This window comes from Electrona antarctica (assembly GCF_951216825.1).
Source record: "Electrona antarctica genome assembly, chromosome: 1".
NCBI classification, from domain to species: domain Eukaryota; kingdom Metazoa; phylum Chordata; class Actinopteri; order Myctophiformes; family Myctophidae; genus Electrona; species Electrona antarctica.
In genome coordinates this window covers 38,898,659-38,917,638 of record NC_136806.1, presented here as the reverse complement: position 1 = coordinate 38,917,638, position 18,980 = coordinate 38,898,659, and the positions used below count along the sequence as shown (strand labels likewise).

The window sequence follows — 18,980 nt, the reverse complement described above, 5'->3', positions numbered from 1 at the left end:
GCTGGAACTTGAGGGAGAGAAACTGTAAGATCTCCCCAGTATCAAGCATGCTGGCTAGGAAACAGTGAAAACGCTCTGTGCATACAGTACATGTTTTAGGTCATTGTCATCACTTGGAGCCTGAAAAACTAAACATTTCACTTCACGTCCACAGTCCAAGATAAATGGTCAGTCACATAATCCAATTTCACAGCAACAGCCCTGGTTTGATGTAAGCAGCTGCAGCAGATGGAATGGGCGACGTCTTTCCTACCTGTCTGCTGAAAATCACACCCGTGTGAACTGAGTGGTGCATCTCCGTGTGGGGGTCCCCGGAACTTCCAGACCCACAGGCCCAGGGTGCTGGCCCAGTTGCGGCGAGCCACCGCGCGTCAGAAACAGTCGAGAAATGACTTACTGTGTGGGGGAATTAGCAGACAACACTCTCCCTCTCTCTTCCTCTTCCCCTCCCTCTCTCTCTCTCCCTCTCTCATGCACACTCCACATTGTAATTAGCAGGCAACACGATCTCTCTTTTGCCCCTACTGGTACCCTAAACATAGACCAATTATTTGTTTACAAACATTGGGACTGGTGACTGTTTCATGTAATCAATTCCCAACAGATCTCCAAACCTGTTGTTTTGGAGAGCGCTGGTTTCAGTCCATTCAACCTCCTCTTGTGAGTTGGCTAGTGAGGTGCACCCTAGGAGACATTTATACTTCAAAGCCCAACAGTATTGCGCACAGAGAACAGCTGATATACAAGCTCACATCGCATCGCAGATGCGACTGTTGTGAGCGTAGAGGTCTGCGTGCGCGACACCATCGCAGGACGAAGCATAAATTATACTTGATGGACTGCAGGTGCGCATGCAGCCGTGCACAAATAGGCTCTGCTGCCGTGTTCATGAGCGCACCTCCCGTTCTTATGACAGCGACTGGAGGTGTGGTTTTGAGGACAACTGTTTTGAATTGCTATTATTGTTCAAACACAACAGAAACCAAGGATTATATATTTCAAGGGCGAGAGATCACAGTAAAAATCCTAATCATTCTTCCTCCACACTGGGAGAAAAACAGCATCTGAAAGTTTGATGGGGCATTTTTTACACGTGAGTGCAGTTAGAACTTTTCCATTGCATCTTATGAGAGGTGGTGTTGTTCTGCTGCCTTTATGCGCGCGCATGCTGTTTCTTATCAGTGTGACGTCGTCTGATAAGGCGTCTATAGGGACATACATAGGGATGGATTGACATAGGGACATTGCTATTCCTTGGAGTGACTGCACCACTCAAAAATAATAATAAAAATCATGTAAAATCATATATTCCATTGGCTGCCGTCTGGTTTCGTCCACTCCAGTCCAAACCAGCACCCCCATTAAAGAGGTAGTCCATTTATAATAATAATGGGTTATTATATATAATAATAATGGGTCTGCCATGTCCGTTGGTAGACCCTAACGGTTCTATTTGGTTCCACGGCGGGCCATCAGAATTATGTGTGGCAGCTAATGTCGGGAGTGCCTATCATTCACACGATGGAGGGTCCCGCATCATGCAGACCGACAGCTCGGAACTGTTTCATTTTTTAGTTGAATTTAAATGGCAGGCAATAGTCTCCATATTTTCAACTGTCTCCATGTAGACCATGAAATGTTGTGACACTTTCCTAGTTTTACACAGGCAATGCCATTCTCATCACATAGTTTTTATTTATTTTTTACTTTCAATGTTTTATTTTGGTCTTCAGTTGTACAGAATGAAACAGTATATAAATAAAGATACATTTCTATGACCAAAAAAGGTGTAGGCTGAAGCTAATTAGCTTATTTTGCCTACAAATAATATATATGACAAACAAAGAAAACAAAAACAAAGTAATAAGTCTCTGTAAGAATACAGGAAAAAACAAAAAAAACAGAGAAAAAAACATTTATTTTCTTTTTTCTTCTTAATATTGTGATAACAGTGGTTATCAGATCATAATACATGATAATACATGTATTGTTGTACACGTATATAAATTACATGCTAAAATTGTACGTACATATACATATCATAATATCCTTCTACCCTAATGGAAGGGGGGTACACAAGCACATGGCCGTTTATCCGTTTGCCTTCTCCTACCAAACCACTCCGTTAGCACACATCTCTCCATGCACAAAAATTCCTGCACGCCACCTGAATCCATATGCACTACATCGCTTCCCCACAACTGCCATATTTACTATACAAATATTACTTGTCAGACACACTGTTATTGCGCAACATTTCGCTGTGATGCAAATTACATCACAAATGCCCCCTCCCCTTTCCACTGCACACACACACACACACACACACACACACACACACACACACACACACACACACACACACACACACACACACACACACACACACACACACACACACACACGGCGCAGCAGTACGGTACAGCACAGTATGCTACAGTACAGTACAGTACAGCCATATACACTATAGGGGACAGTACTGTACAGTATGGGAAGGCACAGCGCAGTACTGTACAGTTCGCTATGGCACAGTATGGTACGGTTCGGTACAGTACAGAATTGTACAGTACAGTACAGTAGGCTACAGTATAGAACAGTGCAGTATGGTACAGTATGGTCCAGTACCGTACAGTATGGCACAGTTCAGTATGATACCGTACGGCACAGTATGCTACAATATGGTACAGTATGGTACAGTACAGTACAGTACAGGTAAGCACAGTACAGTACAGTACAGTACAGTACAGTACAGTACAGTACAGTATTCCCGCTAGGTTGTCACATTTTCCACATCCAAGCAACTTATATAGGTATATAGAAACATTGCCACTTGCCATGCTTGCTTTTATACGCGAATAAAAACAAGCAAAACAAAAAATAGGGCCACTCAGCCAGGTTGCCAAGTTTGCACTTTCCAAGCAACTGGGTATATGAAAACATCATGGGTTGCCATGTGTGCTCTTCCAAGTAAAAAAAAAGAAAGAACAATATTTGCGACGCGTGGCGCTAGGCTAAATTCTAGTATTTAGAATAGTCACAATATCAAATACAAGATCATAAGACGTGTCTATACTTATTTATCTTCTTGTTTATGTAGTTCTGCAGACTGCAGTTCTTTTTGCACGCCTTTTTGCTTAGCAACCTGTGCATCTAGTGGCTGAATTTAAACTCAAGAAACGCCACAATGTATCGGAGAACAATCTTATTTTGACAGCTGTTCAAACATGTCCCACGAATGTTATGTTACGTTGTTATGTTTCAGCCAAAACATATACATTTTGTAACCGCGATCATAAACGCTTTAGTTATGAGCCGCAAATCCAGCTTTGTTTGATAAAAACGCAGTCTGGAAAAAGAATCAGATAAATGTATTCTAAAATAAATCAATTCTCATAATAAGTCAGACATAATAAGTGCGTTGACTTTTTCACTTTCACTTTCACTTTACTTCGGTCGCATGGCAACCGGAGCAATACAGAAGGGTGCAGAACAGCGTTATGAAACGTAATCAATAAAAAAGACGTCAAGGGCCGAAGGGTCAAAAGACTTGAAACAAGGTGGCAAATGAGTTAAAAGACTCACACTAAGGTACAGTGTTGTTTTCGTCGACTAAAACTAAGACGAAAAACTACCTTTTTCCACCGACTAAAACTAAATGGAAACCACATGAAAACTAAGATATGATGACTAAAACTAAGACTAAATAAGTAAATATACTGACTAATATTTCGTCAACAAATAAAAACTAGACTAAAATGTTAGAAAGCGACTATAGTGGACAAGAGATCCAGCATAAGTCATTTTACACTTGGTTGCATGCTGAAAATAGCAGATCTACAAGCTTGTAAAGGCTTGTAGATCGGCTATTTTCAGCAAGTGAAAAAAACAGTCATTACGACGGCATCAGGGCCCGCCAAAATACATTTTGTTCGACTAAATCAACCGTAGTTGTAGTCGACTAACATCTTATGATATGTAGTCGACTAAAACTAGACTAACACTAAAACATTCCAGGTGACTAAAACTAAATGAAAACTATTCAAGAGACTATGACTAAAACTAAAATCTAAATTTGCTGCCAAAAACAACACTAAGTTCTCCAGGGTGTGGGCTGTGCACAGAATGTGTACAAGGGAATCGCCGTTGAGCGCCTTCTGACGTCATTTAGGAATGACGCTGTTATTACACCCACGCTGAGAGCTGCCCCGTCTGTGCACACGCAGACCAACTTCCTCTTCCACTCATCCACTAAACCACATTCACCGATACCAACACAATGTACACGATCTCCTGCTCCATTTTGTTGATGTCTTCTAATCTGTCAAAGAGCAGACTCCAAAATTCAGCTGCTTTCAACTTTTCACACAGTTCTGAGCCGATGGTCTGCATGATGCGGGACCCCCCCGTCGTGTGAATGATAGGCACTCCCGGCATTAGCTGGATGGATGCCACACATCATTCTGATGGCCCGCGGTGGAACCAACTAGAACCGTTAGGGTCTACCGACGGACATGGCAGACCCATTACTGTTGTGGATCATGATTTATAAATGGACTACCGTTCCTTTTTAATGCGGGACTGGAGTGGACGAAACCAGAGGGCAGCGGAATGGAATATATTCTTTTTTATATATGATTATTTATTTCTTCAGCAGACAGGTAGGAAACGTGTCGCCCATTCCATCTGCTGCAGCTGCTTACATCAAACCAGGGCTGTTACTGTGAAATTGGATTATGTGGCTGACCATTTATCTTGTGTTGTGGACGTGAAGTTAAACGTTTAGTTTTAATCATGGTATGACTTCTTACTAATGGCATTCGGGCTATGATGACTCACTTTAACAATCAATTGTGCATCATTCTGAAAAGTAAAAGCATATACAGTAGATGACCATACAGCTAAGGCGGCAGACCATGCAGTTTTGTTTTTCCTTCCATCAAGCCTATATGCATTCTAAACATACTTGCATTATAATCTGCTTATAAAACGAGATCATTATGAATAAAGCTATTCATAAAATTAGTGGTGTCCAATAGAAAAAGGGTGAAAGTGTACATCTTTAGACATATTTGCAGAGTTTCTGCAGAAAAATGCGTGCTGAAAGTCAGATGCATGCAGATCCTTCTCCATTTTTTGGTTTAAGCGCATAAGACACTTCACTGTTTTCCATCTGTCCCGCATACTTTAGTGATACTGTCCAGCAACAAACAATACATGCCTCAACTGTGAATATTGCCAGAATGTACATGTTTGGAGGCCAAACTTGTGAAATGATTTCATACAGCCCCGTCATATAAACCCCCCACAGTGAGAATCCACCACTTGTGCCTTTGATGTTGTTCAGAACATATTAACTTGTTCCCTATTATTAAATTGTTCTCGATGCTGATAAAATCATCAGTTATTTAACTTATTTCCTAATGCCAAGACTAATATCTCTGGGTGAAATTGTGATGCCACTGTAGACTAAAGAGCTCTTTTTCCATGAGGGCAACTGAGTCCATTCCGTTCAGTTTTGTGACAAAGTTTCCACTTAACTGCAGTGGACCTATAGTCAGGGAGTAGTTCAAAAACACAGTTACATCAGTCTAGTTTTAATCATGGTATTACTATAAATGGCATTACGACGACTCACGTTAACAGTCAATGACGCATCATTCTGAAAAGAAAAAGAATATAGGATGACAGACCATGAGGATTTTTTCCTTCTATCAAGCCCATGTCTATAATGCATTGCAAACATAGTTTACATACTCTGTTTATAGTAAATTAAACTTCTGACGCACAAACTTGGACACATCATCAGTGTAATCTGGAATCATTGGATATTTCTGGGTCTTGCAAGTTGCAACAGACACCCTCCTCCAAGCGAAATATATATTACAGAATTTGTCAAAAGCAGTGGTGGAAAGTAACTTAAGTACATTACTTAAGTACAGATTTTGATTATTATTACAAAACATATATTAACCACTTCAGCCCTATAAACATTTCGGCCATTTAAAAATAGCAGATCTACAAGCTCACAATGCATCGCGATGTGACAAATTGTGAGCTTGTAGATCTGTTATTTTCAAATGATTTTTTATACATTTTGAAAACTTGAAATGGGACATTCTGCACAATGACTACGTACTTTTACTTTTAGTAAATGTGAGTACTTTTTCCACCACCGGTCAAAAGTATAAAACACAAAAAAGCCCAAGAGCTTATTTCCATTGTGAATCTTTGACTGCAAACGTGTGTAAACACGTGCCATGTGTTTTGGAAAGCAGAGACATACAGAAAGATAAATCAAAGATTGATAATCAATAATACGTGCATTCGTACAATTTCAACATACTAGACATGCAGGTAAAATAGCGAAGAACAACATGGGTACTGTAACAGTTACAACTGAACTGATGGTTAGGTCCAGCTGCTATTCAGCCAGCTCCTTGTTATGGAGGACGGTGGAGCTAATCGACCAAAGTCCTATTCATACTCCAGTTTTAGTAGTCTGGTAGCTTAGCAAAGAAATGTGGACACGGCTGACAAAAGCGCCAATTTTTTTCCACATGCTCTCCACACATTTCATTTTGGAAGGGGAGCCACATCATCAAGATGGCAGAAGGCGGCCATCTTGGCGTTCAAAGATGGCCGCTGATTTTTGGGCCAAGGAATTCAATGAAGCCATCGGGAATATCAATAAGTGATTATTTTTGCCAAGATTTGAACATTTGGTTAATTCTGCCAATTATTCAGGTCACTTAGGTCCAGATTTGAGAACGGCCTTCTCAGCACAGAGGACTGGCTGACAAAAGCAAAAGAAAATCCCCAAATGCTCTTCATCACCATACGTTTAATTTTGGAAGGGGAGCCACGTCATCAAAATGGCAGAAGGTGGCCATATTGGCGTTCAAAGATGGCTACCATGTAATATCCATAAGTGTCAATATCAAGCCACTTAGAAGGTCAATCTTGGTGTCAAATTATGTTTTTGGGGTCAAGGAATTCAATAAAGCAATTTGGAATATCAATAAGTAACTATTTCTGCCAAGATTTGGTTCATTCTGGCAATATATCTACAACTTTGTATGCCTCAGTTTGATTATACAGTATATAATATTATATATGACACAACATATTGGTATGATTTTCATTAAACTTGACAGATCTGACTCTTATTTCCTATTAATTTTCAAATTATTTACATCAGGAAGCAAGTGTTGAACCCCCTCCAATTGTAGCCTTCCCTTGGTTTGCTCCAGCAGTCTTTGACAGAGTAGCATACGTGGAGACCGTGATAAGAAAGCCTGCAGCACATACTCCTATGGCCTGAGGGCGGCACCTGTCAGCGGGGGAGTGTTGGGTGGAAGGAGTAGGACGAAGGCCCAACGTCCTCCCGGTGGGGGCTCCTCACTGGCAGGTGAGTCAGTAGGATACAACAGTACACCCTCCCGGTGGGGGCTCCTCACTGGCAGGTGAGCCAGTAGGATGCAACAGCAGTGACAACACAAAAATGTGTATACGTGATAAGGTGACCGAAACCGGAGAGACCCATCCTGGACACGTTTTCCCGCTCACATCACAGACCAGACCATCCATCATTAAAGTCCCATGACTGGCCGCAACCGGTACCAGGGAAACCTTTCAAGCGATGGAATTTCCCTTAAGGCCAACTGGGAGTCTTATGCTTAGGAGACGGAAAGAAGATCAGCCGGCCTGCCAGACCCAGGCCGAGGCCTTCTGGGTGCGGCAAAGAAAACCATCCCACAAACAGGAACTTTATCCCGGGTTGGGACGAGGAGTGCAGCCACCTTCTGTATGACCACCAAAGAGTCAGCTCCAGAGAAGAAGTGGACCATCAACCAGCTTACAGGCAGAAATATAACCCACAGATGCCCAGTCACAGAAGAATGGTCGCTTCCCAGATGCAGACAAAGACTTTGCCCAACTGACGTGCCTTGCATCTCAAGAGCGGTCAGATTTGGCGACGCGCCTCTGTAATAGCTCTACTGAAGCCAAATAAAGATGCGGAAGTCCCCAAGTCATACAGGCCCATTTCGCTGCTCAGTGTCCCATTTAAGAACATACTCACACACAACCCCACAACATTGTCATCACATGCACCACACAGACAGATAGGACATACTTTCCTGGTGGAGATCTGTGCTCGTTCAAGTCTTAGTTTTTTTTGTGTTTAAAACAACATGTTTATAATTTTTTGTGCTGCTGCCTATCTTGGCCTAGTTAATCTCAATTATTTTCGTTCCCGATCCGATCGCGTTACCACAACTTCTGTGTTAGCCAATACCGATACTGAATACCGATACCAGAGAATAATATTTATAATAAGAAAAAGAAAGGAAAACAAATCTTGAAGTCCACCGACCGGAAGTCAAGGGTTGACATTAGTCTAACTTGATACATATGCTATGCTAAGCTTTGACTGTTAAGGTGCGTTGCATTCTTCACACGTTGGACTAGTAGGGAACCGCAGAACATGCAGCAAAAGTCTGCAGGTGTTTTCTTTTATATACCGGTATATATATTTATATATATCTATATATATCGTAGTAGAGATAATGAGCTTTTTGAGCCACTGACATTGAGTGTGTGTTGCACGTGCGTGTGTGTCTCTGTGTGTGTGTGTGTGTGTGTGTGTGTGTGTGTGTGTGTGTGTGTGTGTGTGCGCGCGCGTGCGCGTTTTGTGTGTGTGTGTGTGTGTGTGTGTGTGTGTGTGTGTGTGTGTGTGTGTGTGTGTGTGTGTTATACTGTGTGTGGAGAGAGGGAGAGAGAAGGAACAGAGCGGAGGTGTTTGTTTAGAGACGGATATATCATGTTGTGTTTTCTATCTAGCTATACAGTATATCTCGTGTTGTATTTATAGCAGACTCCTCACTCAAACTTGCACTTGCAGTTTGGGCAACTCCAACTCCAAGCAAACTCCACATGCCCAAACATTTTATTTACCTGCCATAGTGTCTGTCAACCCCTTACCCCTGTGTCGGATCGGTGGTTAGACCGGCATATTCGCAGATCCTGATATGACCCGATATGACCAAATAAGTATCGAGACATCTCTAATCTCAATGGGATCTATCCAAGTTAATAAATGATATATACTGTATATCAGTAGCGTAGTCACCATTGGGCAACTCGGGCAGCTGCCCAGTCTAGCTCCGAGTGACCCTTCCGTATCAATTAAAAACAGGGTGGTACATGAACATTTGCCCACTCTAAAGTTAATCCAGCCTACGCCAATGCTGTATATACATACGTATACTAGACCAATTCCTGTTGCTTCCGGGCCTATTTGGGGACCAACAAGTCTAGAACGATGTGAAACGGGAACGATGAAATTTAGGAATGCATGCCCCACCCGGTTATGCAATAGGGTCCGTTGTACCTGTTGTACCTCTGTACCCCTTGTTAGTATACCCAGTGCAGTACCCGTTATCACAGTACTAATAACGTTAGATAGCATCATAGCAATAGATATTTAACTGCCCGGCACGCCAGAATAGTCTCCATATTTGTCACACATGTACTTTTCTGACTCTAGGATAGTTATTATTCAATATTTGATTCATGTTTAAACCTCAAGTAACACAATAGATGTTTTCACAGAATTCTGGAACCTCACAAGCTATACATTGATTCTTACATTATGTTTTACAACCTTTTTACATAATGTTTCCAACTTGACTGCTGTAATGTTTTGTTCTCTTGTCAACTGACCTGGTTTGAACAGAATTTAGCAACCAAGAGTACTGACGAAGACTAAAGGCATGTCAGGGGATCACATTACCGCGGCTTTAGCTCGTCTTTGCTGCCCGTTTCTAGAATAGAGTGTGAAGATCTTACTCAATCTTACTTATGGTTCAGCCCGGTCTCACGCCTAGCTGGAGCTGTCGGGGTCCACCACCCGTTCCAAAGCTAAAGACCAAAAGTGATTTCATCTTTCATTCTGGCGTGACTCCGGAATACCGGAGGAGTTTGGCTGGCAAAATTGGTGTCATCTTTATAACAATTTCTGCATAAGCCGTTTTAAAGGTAGCCTTTAAAGGGACACTTCACCCTTTTGCCAAAAAATATATGTTAATGACGTTTAGAAGATTTAGAACACTTTCCTGTGTGTAATATGTGGTTTTAGATATTTTACATTTTAGCAGTGAGCCCAGTGTCTCTGATGTCATGGACACTGGGCTCACTTACTTCATGGACTACATGTTGTCTCAGTAAGACAGCCCTCCCCCTATCCACAAGGAGGAGCAGTGCACCCAAACATTATGGGAATTGTAGTGCCTGGCAGAATATATCATAATCAGATTAGGTGCTGAGTTGACATCGCAGCCATCAGAGTAAGACAGAGTAAGCCTTGCTCGGCTTGTCTTACTCAAGGGGTTCAAACGTGCTTCTGGGTTAAAACGTGCTTCTGTCGATTGGCACGCAGACAGGAGCACGTTTGAACGTCGAAAATAGGAAGCGCATTTTCAGAAATTAGAAAAAAGAAAAGTGCATTTTGTCCAGCTTCCATTCACTGATAAAATGCGATTCTTGGGAGATATGAAATAAGTTCACCAAATAAGCAGTAGGTGGCGCTATTTTGCCAGTCAAGTGAAACTGTTATATTACACTCCGACCGTGTAGTTGGCGATTGGGCTGCAGGTCCTCTAGCTGTCTGGTCCAGAGGCTGTATTTCAATCAGGCGGTCTATTATATAAATAGGTGTGTGTTGACAGGGGCTGGTTTAGTTTCCAAGCACAGATAAAAATTTACACAGGGACGAGGAACCCCTCCGACTTTTAACGGATCAAGGTGTGAATTGACGCGATGACTGTCCGGTGAATTTACATTTTGGTCGTGTTGATGTTGCTTCTATTGTTGAGTAGTGGAGTCTCGGACTAGTGGAGTAGTATAGTCTCCCCTCGACCGTTCAGAGGTGTTTTGGAGGGAGAGCGTTTGCCTTGGAAATATATTCACAGATCAAACTTCCATGATCAACGCACTACTCATCGGGAGAGCAAGAGCTTGTAGACAGTGCAGAGGCTTCAATATACATTAAAAACAGCGCTGCTAGGATCCTGATTGAGAGTGCGTAAATGTGTCCACATCACACCCACACGGGCCACGAACCTTACGTTCACTCCACTGGCTCCCCATCGTGTGTTTCTATTTTATTTGTATTTTTTCCAACTGTGCAAAAGCGCTATTGGATATGCGAGTTCAATGCTTTCTCAATCAAAACCTATTCTGCAAGTGTTTCCTTACCCCATTTGCGCATTAAATTATATAAGATATAGCCCCAAAATCCAGATATAGCCCCAAAATCCTTCAAGCACAAGAGTTTTTCCATTCAGGAATTTCTGCACAAAATCCGAATTTTCCTTTATTTATATAGCACCTTTCTCAAAGAGCTTTACAGGGCAGAGCAGGGCAGTGGTAGTAAAAGTAATAGTGGTAGTAACAGTATTACTAGTAAGTAAGTAAGTACATTTTATTTACAGTATATAGCACCATTCACAGAGAGATCTCACAAAGTGCTTTACATACAGTGAGAAAACTAAACAAACAAAACGGGCATGAAGCAGATAAAAATGCTGTACAATTCAACTCAACAAGACAATAAATACAAAGAAAATAAAATCATGAACCATCAACAAACGCTCGTTCAAATAGAAAAGGTTTAAGGCTCTTCTTAAAAATGTCCGCAGGGGGTGCATATCTCAAAACAAGTGGAAGTGCATTTCAAAGATTAACAGCTATACAGCCTGAAAGGATCTATCACCTTTGGTTTTCAGTTTAGTGGAGGATGGGTCTAACAGACCCTGTTTGGCATACCTAATGGCCCTTCTGGGCACATAACCCGGGGCCTGACCGTGCAAAGCTTTAAAATGAGCACTAGGACTTTAAACTGGACCCTGAAATTAACAGGAAGCCAGTGCACGGAGGCCAGGACGTGAGGACTTGCAATGCACACTGTCCCGCTCCGCCTCCCAGTTCTTCTGCCCCTTTTTCCATACGGTTGTCACGTTTTCCTTCTGATGTAAAGAAGCCTAAGTGCCTTTCTGGTTTTATCCTCGTAGCAGTTTTTGTATTGACCTATTTACAAATGTGACCAGATTTGACTGAGATCCTGCCATCGCACAAACTCCAGCTTTTCACCAGAGGAGAAAAACTTTTATTTCCCAAGAATGAGTTAATAGCACAGGCATACTCTTCACATACTAGAGCATGTCTGAAATAAGTGTCAGAGCTGAAATCGACAATAAATGCTTAAACATGTAGCTAGGTGTAATGTTAGAGTGTAATGTTTCAAGCTTTCTCAACTCGCAGTTTTCTGCAAGACATTACTCTATAAGCCACATCTCCAAAACTGGTGGTTCAAACTGAACAACCAATGTCAATTTTAAGCTATGATTCCCTGCTTTCATATGACATGAAAAACAAAAATGACAAAAAAATTCAATGGCAGTCCCTCAGTCAAATTTAGTCACAAATGTCAATCAAGCTTGTTTGTTAAATGTAGACAATATAATTGTACATATGCGGTAGACTAATGTCTGTAGTTATTAATGCCTGTAGTTATACATAGTACTCTATCGCGGGTGTGTGTGTGATTATGACATCTGTCATCTCTGCGTGTGTTGACACTATAAACACACACGCAGAAGAACTGGGAGGCAGAGGCGCGGGGGGTGTGCTGCCCGGGACAGTGTGCATTGCAAGTCTTCGCGGCCAGGACCGGAGTGATGTGGCACCATCCGCTGGACCTGGTTAATAACCTGGCCGCAGTATTCCAAATGAGTTGGAGGCGGTCCATGACTCCATGCCGTGGTGGTTTTATTGAGGCAAGTGAAAAGTGAGTTACAATAATCTAGCCGTGAGGAGACAAATGCATGGATAATCATTTCTAATTCAGTGTGTGATACAATTGATCTGGCAATATTTCTAAGGTGGAAAAAACATGTATGGGTAACAGCTTTTATATGAGCGTCAAGGTGCATTGATTGATCAAACTGAACACCAAGGTTTCTAATGTTGGGGCGCACAATGCACATTGGGTTTAAGGGGCCCAATACAGTCCACCACCTTGGGAACAATACTCTCATTTAGCTAGAGGAGGTTGTCCGACATCCAAGCCTTAATGGCTGATATACATTCATGTACAACACAAATTAAAATCAGCAGGGCATTTGGCGTTGAAAGAATAATAAAGTTGAATGTTGTCTGCATAAAAATGATAAGATATATTTTTAAAGGTGCTAATAAGGTGTCCAAAAGGTAGCATATAAAGTGCAAACAAGGTTGGACCAAGAACCGAGCCCTAGGGGACCCCACAAAAGAGGGGAACATGGCCTGGTCCGTGGCTCAGCGGTCCAGGCACCTTGGCTGGTAATTCAGTCTGGCAGTGTGCCGCGGGTTCGACTCCCGATCCCGACGGCCTTTACTGCATGTCACCCCCCCATCTCTCTCCCCATTTCCTGTCAGCCTACCGTCTGTCCCTCCATAAAAAATATAAAATATAGGCGAAAGCCACAAAAAAACATTAAAAAAAAAGCATAATCTGAGACATGAGGGCCCACCACCACTGAGAACTTTCTGCCTGTATGGTAGGAGGAAAACCAGTCCAGAGCCTTCCCAGTGACCCCCACTCGATCCCTGAGCCTATCAATTAAAATAAAGTAGTTGATTGTGTCAAAAGCGACACTAAGGTCCAGCAGGACCAAAATTGAGCATCTCCCAGCATCAGATGCCATCATTAAATCATTTGACACTCTTAAAAGTGCTGTCTCAGTGGAGTGCATTTGTCTAAAACCAGATTGGAATTTAACTAAAAATTTTGTGCTCGTTTAAAACTGTTAGAAGCTGTTCAGCAACAATTTTTTCTAAAATCTTAGAAATAAAAGGGAGCTTGGAGATAGGCCGATAACTACTGGGTAGTGCTGGATCCAAGCCAGACTTTTTTTTTTAAAGCAGGTGAACAGTGGCTGTTTTAAAATAGGAAGGGACAGAGACCAGCGAGAGGTTGATGATATTTAGCAGAGCTGGGCCTCTATGGAGCTGAACACATCTTTCAGCATAGTGGTTGGAATAATATCTAATGGACTGGAGGAGGTTTTCATGCTGCTGACTAGCTGTGTTAGGTGATGGAGGGAAATGGGTGCAAACAGTCGTAGTGGTAGTAACAGTATTGCTAGTGGTAGTAACAGTATTACTAGTGGTAGTAACAGTAGTAGTTTGATTGATTGATTGATTGATTGATGTATTTTTTAACAGTTTGCAGAATGGGTATTTGGGGATTTCACATGAAAGTACAACTCAATACAAAGACTGTTACTGTGGACGACACACTGATAAAGCATTACAATTGTTTACAACAGGGTCCACCTTTTTCAATTCATCAGAACATTTAAAGACGTACAAATATACACTTCTATATATAAAACAAATGGAAATCATGTAAGGAGGTAAAAAGGGAAAAGAAACATATACAGTAAGGGGGTGGGGGGATTCAGATTTTATGGGGGCCCGTTTGGAATTGCAGCCGTCCGTAGGTGCCCTTTGAGAGCAGTTTTGAAGGAGTCAAGGGATTTGCATGTCTTAATGGCATAGGAGCGAAATTAATTTAGTCCCTTGTTTGTGCCAAATCTGGGTTGAACCTGGTTTGTTGAACTCCGTCTGGTGTTGTGGCCTGTGGGTGTGAACTTTGTTGACATTAAGGAAGTATTTAGAGACAGGTACATGGGTATCTTGGTGGTGTAGCGAATCTTGTGGACCAGACCCATTGCAAGATGCTGTACTCTGTCATCAACCCTAAGCCATTCCAGCCTGTCAAAATTGGCAGGGGTGAGGTGGGTTCGGGGAGTAAGGCCAAGTAGTAGCCTGACCAGTTTGTGAAGTCTGGAGCCTTGTTTTAAGGGCCTTTGAGGTGCTGTGGTACCAAGAGGTGCATGCATAGTCAAAGAAACCTTGTACGAGGGCTCCTGTTATGGTCTTCAAGGTGTTTTTGTTGACCAGTGAGGAGATCCTGTATAGGAATCTTGTTCTTTGGTTGACTTTTTTGATTACTTTGGTGGCCATTTCGTCACCGGAAAGATTTGCCTCCAGGATGGAATTTCCTGGTAATTTCATCTTTTCGTGTGATAATATCGTCACCCACTCTAACCAAGAAGCCATCTGCTTTGCTGAGATTACAGTGTAGTGGTAGTAACAGTATTACTAGTGGTATAGTAACAGTAGTAGTAGTGGCAGTAACAGTAGTAGTAGTACTAGCCTGCCCAGCTCTCCAGAGCAGGGTTATCTAAGGTCGGACAGTGGACAATGGTAAATATCTTGGCTCCATTATTGACAACCGTCCACATTTTTATTTTATTAATACCAAAGACTACCTGCTGGTGAGAATGCACTTGATACGATAATAAGGGACGGGGGGATTGGAAGGGTGCAATTTAGTAGCTTGAACCACTTTAGTAAGCAGATGCTCAATAAATTCCCTCAGAAACCCTTCCTCTGAACTTTGAAAACAAGCTGTTACCATCTGGTAAGTGTGAATGTCCCATAACTAATAAAAACAGGTACAAAAACATACTCTCTCCCCATGCCTTCGGCCTGGTGGAGACAAATATTCCTTCATTCCCGTTTCCATCCAGCCGTCAATACTTCATGTTGGCACCGTCAGTGGTGTGTCAGCGGTGGACTAGCTCATCATGGTGGTGATGATGGTTGATAGTGATGACATTTTTACTATTTCTCAAAAGACAATGCAATAGTTTTGCAATATTGTAATTTGACTGCCTATAATTTGTGGGTGGGTTACTACACTGATATATTGTTATATGATGCGGTTGTATGACAATTGAACTTGAAGTATTTGTGTTTTGCACTCCGTCCGTGTGTCCGTCCGTGTGTGTGTGTGTGTGTGTGTGTGTGTCCGTCCGTCTGTGTACAGCTAATCTCCGGCACCTTTAACCCAGTCGATGCCAGATTTTGCACACACACTCCCTGGATACCAACGATGAACCTCTGCCCCAAGTTTTCCAGAGCAGCCTGTTATAGCGCCACCAGGAGGCCAACTTTTGAAAAAACACATTTTTTGATATTACTCCTCTAGATTCTGTCCAAAAATCCCGCAAATCGTTACACACTATCTCTATAGTCATGTGTTCAAGCCGGATCTGTCCGATATTTCATATTCCATCCTAATTGGCTAACATTGGCTTTCAAAGTTTTCAGGATTGGCCCATTTTGAACAAAAAGCCTCAAATCATGAACGCAGCGTGCAATTTACGTGAAATCTTTCACAGACTTTCCTACTAGGCTGAGGAATATATCCCCCCCTTTCACATTGGCCTATTATAGTGCCACCAACAGGTGGATTGCAAAACACATTTTTGGAACAAAATGCCTCAAGTCATCCAATTGCCATCAAAGCGTAATCAATTGCGTAAGAAGAAATGGCACCCTTTTCACATTGGCCTATTATAGCGCCACCAGGAGGCCACAACCTGACCTGCCCTGGTGGAGACCTGTGCCCCGAGGGGCACTTTATCTAGTTACTGTATGTTAACCTCTGTTCTCTCTCCTTCTCCCCTCCGCCTCTCTCTCTCTCTCTCTGTTTTTCAGATTGTGAGGAAACTTCACCAGTTCACATACGATCTGTTCCTCCAGGCCCAGTCCTTCCAGACACGCGTCAGCTTCCCAGAGATGATCGCTGAGATTGTCAGCGTTCACGTTCCCAAGATCCTCACAGGCATGGTCAGGCCCATCTTCTTCCACAAAACATCCTAATGAAAACCGAGGTCTTCATCCCATAATGGCACTTGTACAGATAAATCCTCTGGCCACTTCTGATAAGCCTTAGGCCGATTCATACTCCTATTTTACCGCTGTTTCGGCGCTGTAGTGCCGAAATGATTTCGGCTCGTCAGAAATTTTCTGACCCCCCCCCCCCCGAACCTCAAATGACGTCACATTGTAGGCTCTACAGAGCCGAACCGACTTTTATTCGGCTCTAAAATAGGAGTATGAATCGGCCCTTAGAGTGAAGGGGTTAAGTTGTGCAGTGAAATGTTACCGGCCTGCGTGTCAGAAGGCCAGGCGGAATTTGAACCTTTATCACATCACTTCTTCACGTTCGTAGACGATGAAATTAGGCACGGATGGACATTTGGACAGCAGCGCACATTCTTCTAATCTCTTGTAATCTAATAGCCTCTCAACTCAGTTTCTCACACTAACTATTTCACTGCTGTTAACATGCATTATTACATCATGGTGAGTTGCATTCAGCCTTTGACAGTGTCTGCATGAGTCATTTGACTCTAGAAATGTACACACAAGACAAAAAGATCCTATTCCACATGTCCGAAAATTGTCTGTGCAGCACTATCACCTCTGCACTGGGTTTCTGGACTATAAATGCAAACGGATGGTGGTGTTCAACATTTGGTTTGCTGGCACTATAGGCAAGTGTTTTCTCCAAGTGGATGTCCATTCTTGGAATGCTTTACTTTTTATAGATGCATGAATGGATTTTAGAGGCCTACTGTAGCTAAGGCCATTCGGTCAACAGGTGGATCTCACCAGTTAACTGGACAGCTGATTTAATCAAGCAGTCATGTTCAATTGGGGTTCTCTCCATTTCTGTCCAGAGAGATTTGACTCAAACTCCAAGCACACATCAAATAAATCTCACCTAGGTTTCCAACTTCCAAACAGAAGGTAATTCTTACTGTTTGTTTTGTTTGTTCTTTTGAGTGTAATATTTCTAGCATGTTTTTTCTCTTGATGAACATTTTACAGCATTTTATTTTTTTACACTTTAACTCAAGTGTTGTTTACCAGTGCTATATTCTGTGTATCATACATCTATCGCTAGGTACTGCCTTTAGAAAACTTGTTTTTTTGCTACCTAGAAAATCATAAAGGTCTAGCTAAGAGACTGCCTATGTTAGTTAGATCATCCAGCTTTATACATAAAGTACAAGTTTGGCTGTAAATAATGTACGCAGAATGAAATGCATTACTCAATCTCACACACACACACACACACACACACACACACACACACACACACACACACACACACACACACACACACACACACACACACACACACACACACACACACACACACACACACACACTTTTCACTTGTCAAGGAACAGTAAGGTGTCTCGTTTTAATGCTCAATTAATTATAATACAGTCATGTCTCTGCTTCTCTGTGTCTTGGATTCATTTCAGAAACAATTGAGTGAGTTCACAGTGGATTGTGTTTCTTCCCACCGACGACGCAGACGAGACAGACAGGCAGGTTTAGCTAAGCACCAAACAAACAGACAGGCCTTTCTTCTGCTACTAAATTGCCTCCTAGGTTCACACTCATCTCTTTCTCCACCCAGCGGGTATTAGATTCCAACACAGTACCCCACAGATTACCCACCACAGAGGGCTGACTGCTCATGGGTGGAGGCCTGCTCTACTCTAGTGGCCCCTGTGAAAGAAAGAGGCTTGTTTGCAGGTTGTAAATTCCCTTCCTGTGTTTTACTGCCACCTAGTGGTCGTAGTGTAGTCTGCAAATAGTGGTTAATTCCAGCTCAGCAGGTCAGTCTTATCTGCCTGGTGAATGTGTTGACATTTTTCCCACGTATAAATGTAATCAGACACAAAAGCACTTAACATTTAAACAAGCTTGGCATTGAATTATGGGACTGGGTAACTGCCAAATAATAAGTACAATAATTCCAGTCTTATGAATAAATACAGCATTAAAGGTAGGGTAAGTGATATGTTTTTGTTAGAAAAACTAAAAGTTTTTTTTTGAGCGGTGCCTCCGCTCCATTACGCAGCTATGTGTGTCCCTAGGTAGGTAGGTAGGTAGGTAGGTATGTACGTACGTATGTACGTATGTATGTGTACGCATCCTTAAGCCCCCAGGGAGGCTCTCAAACGTTGAAGCACTCGGCCCTACTGGTCAGAGGTGGGACTGCA

The 18,980-nt window shown here is 42.3% G+C and overlaps 1 protein-coding gene across 2 annotated transcripts in view; it reads left to right on the top strand.

Moving 5' to 3' along the window:
• LOC306930104 (progesterone receptor-like) overlaps window positions 1-18,209 on the top strand; it is a 55,104-nt gene extending 36,895 nt beyond the window's left edge. The window contains exons 9-10 of one of the 2 annotated variants that reach the window (XR_013790848.1): window positions 16,612-16,849; window positions 17,029-18,209. Coding sequence is in view for 1 of the 2 variants with exons in the window: in XM_079510848.1 (XP_079366974.1) it covers window positions 16,612-16,776 (165 nt within the window). In the remaining variant the exon portion in view is untranslated. Of the gene's footprint in view, window positions 1-16,611 lie in introns of both variants that reach the window. The other variant, XM_079510848.1, reaches the window with a different exon arrangement.
• The last annotated feature ends 771 nt before the right edge of the window (window positions 18,210-18,980 follow it).